Source organism: Vombatus ursinus, unplaced genomic scaffold (genome assembly GCF_900497805.2).
Source record: "Vombatus ursinus unplaced genomic scaffold, bare-nosed wombat genome assembly UNPS02014948.1, whole genome shotgun sequence".
Lineage (NCBI taxonomy): Eukaryota > Metazoa > Chordata > Mammalia > Diprotodontia > Vombatidae > Vombatus > Vombatus ursinus.
In genome coordinates this window covers 19208-28229 of record NW_020954726.1, presented here as the reverse complement: position 1 = coordinate 28229, position 9022 = coordinate 19208, and the positions used below count along the sequence as shown (strand labels likewise).

Sequence of the window (9022 nt, the reverse complement as noted above, 5' to 3'; positions counted from 1 at the left end):
AGTACCTTGGGGAGCTTACGGTCTAACACATGGATGTACAAACGGTTTAGTTTTTCTAATTGAGTAAGACACACATAGATAACAGTGCTGTGTCATTAAAAGAAAAAAAAGGTGCTTAGGAAGTCATTAGTGCCTGGAGAAAGCAGTTGTAATGGAGTGGTGGAGACAGAAGTTGGCTTGCAAGAGGAGGAGGAGTATGTGGGTGGTAAGAAAGTGAAGGCAGCAAGCTAGTAAGGGCTACACCAAAGGCAAGATGGGAGATGAGGTAATAGCTTAAGGGGTATCCAAAGGCTTGTTTAGGGAAGGGAAGACAGACCAAGAGCCCTTCCTTGGTTCTAAATGTCTCTCCTTCCATTTTGCTCCCAGATTTTCATCACCACCATGCAGGGGTTCTCATCTAGTTCCAGTTCCTATAACACATCTACCATTGAGAGCACCTCTGTCCTGTTCCCTAGAACTTTCTTAATGAGCCACTTTCTTTCTTTGGGCCTTCCACCAAAATGTCTAGGTCAGAACATCACTTAGGGCTGGAAGAGACCTTGGAAATCACCTAGTCCAATTACAGAACCACTAAATGCCAGAGCTTGAAGAGCTCAAGTATAGAATGTCAGATCTGGGAGAACTCTTGAAACATAAAATAGAACACGAGGGCAGGAAGGGCCCCAGAAAAAAATATGAGAGAAAAACATAAATGAGAACTGATAGACCTTAAAGATATAGATGGGACACAGGCTCATTTAAGAAACTTGCCTTGATACTGAACTGGAGACAAGGAAATCAGAATTCACATATATTTAGCCCTTTTAAGTTTGTCAAGTGTTTTCCTCACAATAAGTCTGTGAGGCAGGCAGTGCAAATATTACTATCCCTAGTTTTACAGATGAGGAAAATGAGACCTAAAAAGGTGACATCAGTTGCTCAACATCATCCAGGTAATAAGGGTGAGAACTAGTATTTGAACCATGGCCTCTTTGCTCCAAGTTCAGAATTCTTTCCACTACAGCGTCTTACAAATGTCCCTACAGAGATAACACATCATGAAAGAATTTCTGGCTATACAACATCCAATGGAGGCTGTAGAATCACCTTTCCTGGAGATTACTCAGAACAGAAACTACGTTTTTTTTTTTTGTTTTGTTTTGTTTTGTTTTGTTTTTGTTTTTGTTTTTTGGCTAGGCAATGGGGTTAAGTGACTTGCCCAGGGTCACACAGCTAGTAAATGTTATGTGTCTGAGGCCAGATTTGAACTCCGGTGCTCCTGAATCCAGGACCAGTGCTCTATCCACTGTGCCACCTAGCTGCCCCTCAGAACAGAAACTATGAACAACCCCCAACTTCTCTGCCAACACCCAACTTCTCTCCCATAATTTACTATCCAGTTTGGAGAAGTGTTTCCCTATCCAGAGACAAAGGTTGGGGGAGGTAACTCGGGTTCAAAGGAATTTTAAAATTTTCTTTTTCTTCCAGCATACAGGTAAAAATGAATGATCAGTGGACTTCCACATACGGAGTCTCAGTGGGCAATGCACAAGACATCACACTCTGGGACGGGGAAGGCATAACAAAAGTGTCAAGCCACGGTGGGGCCTGTATCCATTATTTGGAGATCGAAACCAGCGCTGGGAGAATTTTTAAACTCGGGAAGCCTGTCGGCAAGAAGTTTGATGAATCCCCCCCTCATGGGAATATGGTGCTCAGTGGCATCAAGGGTGTATATGAGGCTATATGTATCAAAAAACTGATATGTAAGTGGTCATAAATTCCTGAAATAACCACCATAGGTGGAATAATATGGAAACCTAAATGAGCCCCTGCCGAGGACACCTCAGCTGGGTCTACTGAAAACATCAAAGGGCTTCCCAAGACACCTCAGCTGGGTCCCCGTTGAAGGCACCTCAACTTAACAACGCTGCTGCTTAGCATCCTACAACTACTGCCTGCTCTACTAAGCCATTTCTCCCTGCTAGGAAAAGCTCTAAAGCTATAGTTACCCTGAGTTTTTTTAAGGCTATACCATGACCTGGGTTACTCTTCCAGGGACCTGGAGCAAATGGCTGGCTTAAGGACCCTGGAATCTGGGAGGGGAGAGGGTACCCATGACCCAGGTGATGCCACTCCCCTGGAAGCTGCTGGTCTAAAAGTGAAGGGAGGAAAGGAGTTAAGATTGTGATGGGGGAGAATACCCTGAGGAGATTTAAGAGTCTAATCAGTCAATAAAGCTTCTGCAAAAGCTGTGTCCCAGGTTGTAAACTGTGTTCTTTGTTGGGAAATGAATTTGGGGGTAATGGGGACAAATGTGGTAGCAACAGAGGTTCTCACTCTGATATAAGAAACCCTCAAAACAGGAAAAATAGAGGCTGTCTGCTGTGGCAAGGGGAACTGAGTAAGTTTAGGAGATAGCAATCCTTTGATTACTTCCTGTAGGACCAAAAGGCCATGAAGGATGTGTATTCAAGTCCAAGGAATATTTGGGTACTTTCCCCATGTCCTTTTTCTGAACTTTGGGTATTAGAACACTGAGGGTATCACCAGTAAGGAAACCTGGGTTCAAGTCGTGATTCTGACATTTACTAAAGCTATGGGGCCGTGGTGGATTGACTCTAACCATCCTACCCCACCCCTGACTCAGTTTCCTCATCTGTAAAAAGGGGGAAATAATTTTGCACTGAGCTACCTCATAAGGTTGGAAGGAGAATGCTTTATAAACTGTGAAATTCAAAGCAAATGGAAGGAATGATGGCAATTTGTGACCTTTTCTGTTAAATATATTATGAGCTCCCTCCTATAATAATAATAGCTAACATCTATATAGTGACTATGTGTGCAAATCACTGTGGCTAAGCACTTCAAAAATGTTATCTCATTTGATCTTCACAGCAACCCTTATTATCATCAAACAGAGGTTAAATGACTTGTCCAAGGTCACGACACTACTACACGTCTGAGGTTCAGTTTGAACACAGATCTTCCCAACTCCAGCACCAGCACTCTATCCACTGTGTCACCAGCTGCCTCCTCCTATGGTCAAGATTCTGTGACAGTTGGTGTGGGGAGAGGGTGTGTGCAGATGTTTGTTGTAATTTTCTGAGAGTTCTGTGTGCCCACACCTGGCTAGTTTCCCTTTTTCTTCTATTTATAATGAGCATCAGGCTGTCATATGATAAAATAATTAACCTGTTCCAGGGGTTAAGGATATGATTTGGCCACCACATGTCATTCTGACAACCCATGGAAAGCCTATTCTCTCTCCACTTTTACACTCTCTGGCTGCCATCTACCCCGACCTGAGCTGGCCCAAGCTTCAAAGATACTTAGAAATAGGATCTGCAGAAGGAGTTCTTACCTTTTGTATCATGGAGCACATTGGCATCTGGGGAAGCCTATGGCACCTTCTCAGAATAAGTTTATAAATATATAAAATAGGATATGTAGGATTACAAAGGAAACTGGTTATACTGAAATAGACATCAAACTATTTTTTAAATAAAAAAACAAGTTTAAGCTTTTAAAAAACAAGTTCACAGACCCCTAGGTTAAGAATCCCTGATCTAGAATATGCTTCAAATCATCAAAAATATTAAATAACTCTGATCTCTGTCCTTCAAGCTACATCATTTGGTTTCTTTCTTCCTCCTTCATGAGCCCCCAGACACAGCATGCAAGAACTTATAATGACAAGGACAGTTAGGTGGCACCAGCCCTGGAACAGGAGGACCTGAGTTTAAATCCAGCCTCAGACACTTACAAACTGTGTGACTCTGGGCAAGTCACTTAACCCTGATGGCCTCACCAAAAAAAAAAAAACCAATAATAATTTGTAATGACAGGCAATGGGTTCCATGCTGGACTAGTCACAAAGAGAGGTATAATCAACACCCACATTGTGAAGGACTTGGGGCCAGCCTCCCACTTCTGACCTAGATGTACTAGATACCCCACTTCTTTCTATATTTGTCTTACTCCTCCAACCTGCTCTCACACTAGCAGATCTAAGTTCCCAGAGAAAGACTACTACCACATGGTTACAACCAAACTCTCTCACATATTAGAAGTAGCCATTTAAGAAAGAATACACTTCTCACCACTCTGGCTCTTGAATGTCCATCTAATTAATAGTTTTCTTTTTATATATTCATTTACTTGTTTGTTTATTTGTTTTTAACATTTTTTTCTTTTTAAATTTTGAGTTCCAAATTCTCTCTCTCCCTGAATTTATGTCTTGTACCCAGTGCCAGCAAAGAGTCTCCTATAATCTCTTCCTGACCAGTTGTCTGACCCTGTTACTATCTCTGAGATAAGAACTCCCAAAGCCACTGCTGTATGACTGTGCCACATGTGTGGGTGGGTTCCAGACAGGCCTCCACCCCAGTGTCATAGACTTCTCCTCTTAAGTTTTCTTAAACTTAACATCTTGTCCCAACCTTTTGTTGGCTCTGCCACTCTAAAATTTGATTTGAGGCAATCCACCATCTTGACTCTGCCTTCATTTAATATGTTTTCTATGTAGACCACCAGCCACTCATAATATCATTTTCAGATCTTAAACATAACTATTTACCTAATAAGACAGAGGAAATGATGATATAGATCAGGGGTAAGAAATCTGTAGCCTCAAAGCCACATGTGGCCCTCTAGGTCCTCAAATGCGGCTCTTTGACTGAATCTAAACTTCATAGAACAAATTCTCTCAATAAAAGGATTTGTTCCGTAAAACTTGAACACAGTCAAAGGCTGTACCCAAGGACCTAGAAGGCCACATGTGGCCTTGAGGCCACAGGTTCCCCACTCTATAGGATATTAATTTATTAAAGCAAATACGTAAATAACAAAATACTTAAATAAACCCATCACACTCTCCCACAGGACATTCAATAGTTTTCTTGGAAGGAATGGGTACACATCTATAGCAACCTAGCAGGGAAAACATGAGGGAGGATGATGTATGTGCTTAGTATAACACAGCTCTAGACTGCAGCTTTCAGTGTTCTTGGTCTGTTCAGAAACCACCCAGGACTGCTTCTCTACTCCGCACATTCCATGGTTGTTCATCCTCCCCATTCTTTAGCTAGGGAAATCTCCACTCTTACTCAAATCTAGACTTTACAAGCTTTTTGAATTAGCCATTACCCTTAAAAGAGAGTTTGGAAAGTGTTAGCAATTAATGTGAATAGCAGTTCTCTTTAAGCCAGACAGTTGCCAAGGTCATCAACGTGGATATCTCTGAACTAGACAGAACAGCCCAGGAAGTTACTCACTCATGAGAATGCTGCATTGTCCAATAAGAACAGAGGTCACTGCACCGCAGTTCAAGTCCATTCTTTCAGCCAGCTCACTAGGATGAAAACCCCTCTCTGCTTTTCCTTCTTTCCTCATAAAACATATCGAATATGGAAATTAGAGGAGGTACCTAACATGCCTCTGCTCATAAGTCTTCAGCAAGGTAGTCTGTCTCTTTGGCTCTCTAAAAATTTTTCCTTCATGCTCAAATTTTTTTGGTTTTCATAAATTTTTTAAAAAAACATTTTCTGTCTCTTTGTGGAATTAATTGGTTCCCACATTAACAAGGCATCACTCCACATTATTAACAAAGAGATTCAGGTCTGCAAATACATACCACCATTTCCTCTCCAAAAATGTCCAATATTTCATCTAAAAATAGTTTCTTCATATGCATATTTTAGCAGTATACATTAAAACAAAGTTCGTTTTCTACTCAGATTAGGTATTAAAATGTTCGTCCAATAATAGTGATAATATCTTTCATTTTTGATAATTAATGTAAATATCTTTTACACAAAAAACATTTTTATACTCTTTTCTTCATTAACCGCTCCTCATGAAGAGGGGCCTACAGAGACAGACTCTTCGTTTTTGTGATTTATTAAAACAATCAGGTAACATACAAACCCACCCCTCCTCCTAACCAGTCACAAGGGATGATAAAGAGGGAAGGATTGGACAAGTTTTAGGAATCAGGATGTTTTTAGCACTTCTTCCTGCCTGCTTTAGATGTGCAGTTTAACGAGACACTGTAGGGCTCCTCCACCACTAAGCTCTAGAAGCAATCTTACTTTTCAGAGCTCTACCCTGCTCCTCTTGGAAGGGGAAAGAGAAGTAAAGTACTCTCCTCCCCTCTGGCCACTCAAGAGGAAAACTCCACGTGAAGGACAGCTTCAAAATCCCATAAGATAGTCAAGAAGAAGGGCCAAACAAGAAATGAAGAGAATTACAAGACATAAAATGAACAATTTTGATTACATTAAATTAAAATGGAATTGCACAAACAAAACCAATGCAAGCAAAATTAGAAGGAAAACAAAAAACTGAGGTGGGGGGGAATTTCCAAGTATCTCTGATAAAGGCTTCATTTCTCAAACATGTAGAGAACTGAGTCAAATTTATAAAAATACTGGTCATTCTTCAATTGATAAATGGTCAAAAGATATGAACAGGCAATTTTCAGATGAAGAAATCAAAATTATCTATAGATATATGAAAAAACACTCTAAATCACTAAGGATTAAAGAAATGCAAATTAAAACAGCTCTGAGGTACAACCTCATTCCTATCAGATTGGCCAATATGACAGCAAAGGAAAATAGTAAATATTGGAGGGAATATCAGGAAAATGGAATATTAATGCACTGTTGGTGGATTTGTAAATTGATCCAACCATTCTCAGGAGTAATTTGGAACTATGATCAAAGGGCTACAAAACTGTGCTTACCCTATGATCCAGCAATATAACTACGGTCTGTATTCCAAAGAGATTAAAAAAAAAAAAGGCAAAGGATCTATTTGTACAAAAATATTTATAGTAACTTTTTTGTAGTGGCAAAGAATTGGAAACTGAGGGGATGCCCATCAGTTGGGGAATGGTTGACCAAGTTGTGGTATATGATTATCATAGAATATTACTGTGCTATAAGAAAGGAAGAGCAGAATGATTTCAGAAAAACATGGACTTACATGAACTGATGCAGAGTGAAGAGAGCAGAACCAAGAGAATATTATACACAATAATAGCAATACCATACAATGAATAACCATGAATGACTTGGCAATTCTCAGTAACACAAACATCCAAGACCATCCCAAAAGACTCAAGAAGAAAAATGCTATCTGCTTCCAGACAAAGAACTGATGGAGTCCGAATATAGACTGAAGCATACTATTTTTCACTTTTTTTGCAGTAGGTTCTTTCACAAAATGACGAATATGGAAATATGTTTTACAGGATTGCCCATGTATAAACTATATCAGATAGACTTCCACCTGAGGGAGTGGGGACAGGAGGTAGGGAAGGAGATAATTTACAACCCAAAACTTTAAAAACCCAATGTTAAAAAGTATTTTTACATATAGTTGGGGAAAAATAAAATATTAGAACAAATATTTTAAAATAAATTTATTATAAATGTGTAAATATGATATGTAGATATAATATACTACATGTAACATATTTATATATTAAGTATATGAATATATAATCTATATAAATATATTTAAAATAAATATTAAAAATAAAATATTAAAAAATAATAATGGTATCCTTTAGCTGCTTTATAGAGTTAGGCACATGGTCTTTGAAAACCCTGAACCTAATTGCAATAAAGGAGCCATAATGAGGAGTTCAACTGTTTAAAAAATGATCATTCCAAGTGATTCCTGTATGAGGTACACAAATGAGTCCCTTGAACGAATTAGAAAAAGATGGAGTGGATGAAATTGGACATATCCCTTGAGTGACCTTTAAAAGTCAGTCCAAAGGAGGCAGAAGTCAGACTCAAAGAGTTCCTAATGAAAACAAGCAGAAGATACATGGAGCTGGAAAGGAGGAGGCTATGAAAAAGGAGTGTCCATTAATCGGGGAATAGCTGAACAAATTCTGGCATAGGGATGTTAGATTATATTATGGTATAAGAAATGACAAAATGGGGGCAGCCAGGTGGCGCAGTGGATAGAGCACTGGCCTTGGATTCAGGAAGATCCAAATTCAAATCCAGCTTCATACACACAACACTTACTAGCTGTGTGACCCTGGGCAAGTCACTTAACCCCATTGCCTAGCCAAAAAAAAAAAAAAGAAATGGCAAAATGGATGGGATCATAGAAATTTGGAAAGTTCAATACAAGTCCATTAATTCAAGGGGTATCTGTGTTAACAATATCAAAACTTAACTTAATTTACTTTAATCCTTCACTTTGTCAAAAATCTCCTGTTTTGTGTGAGCACTCCTTCCACTTATAAAGACCACAACCCACTATAACGTAATAGGTGATTTGTAACAGGCTTTCTAATGCCCCCAGAAGTGATTGGGGCTAATGGATCAATGAGGATATGGCGAAGGTACAGGCATAGAAACTGTGTACAGGATACATGCACCAGAGAGGTCAGGTTTCTGGATCTTCTACCCTTCCTTCCTCAAGGTGTGTAGTCTTGGTGGGGAAGGGAGGAGGGGAGAGACATCCTTCACATTCGACTTAGGGTTTTCCTCCCAAGTGACTAGAGCAGAGTAGCACTCTACAAACCACAAACATGTACACCCCTAGAACTATGCAGACCTAAAGAAGACAGGAACAGGAATATGGGAAGTGAAATCGACTGCAAAGAACTCAAGGTGAGCACGATTAGGGGAGCACAAACCATGGCTACAGTGATCTCACTCAGTGCCAGCTCCAGCATTTCTTGCTCCTTACTTCTTGAGAGCATTTGAAGGAAATTCAAATTACAAAACTTGTTAAATCTTTCCATACTAATTTTCTTTCCTTAAACTGCCTAGAAGGAGACATTTGGAGCACCAGGGTAGTAAGGGGAGTTGACCCTACCATAACAAACCCTGGAACTTTTTAATTTGAAAGTTCTTTACAATTTTGTTATTTCTTATTTCACAAACCACATTCATTTAAAAAGGAAATTCCCAAATCCTATGAATGGGACAGTGAGGAGAGATGGTAATGAGATGAGACGTTTCTAAACATAGAAAATTGTGGAAAGAAGGAGATATGAGGGGGATGTCCT

At 39.5% G+C, this 9022-nt stretch overlaps 1 protein-coding gene across 1 annotated transcript in view; it reads left to right on the top strand.

Annotated features, from left to right (window-relative positions):
* The window catches only part of ZG16B (zymogen granule protein 16B), an 11018-nt gene extending 9259 nt beyond the window's left edge, over nucleotides 1-1759 (top strand). The window contains exon 3 of the mRNA XM_027845048.1: nucleotides 1468-1759. Coding sequence (XP_027700849.1) covers nucleotides 1468-1759 — 292 coding nt within the window. The remainder of the gene's footprint in view (nucleotides 1-1467) is intronic.
* The last annotated feature ends 7263 nt before the right edge of the window (nucleotides 1760-9022 follow it).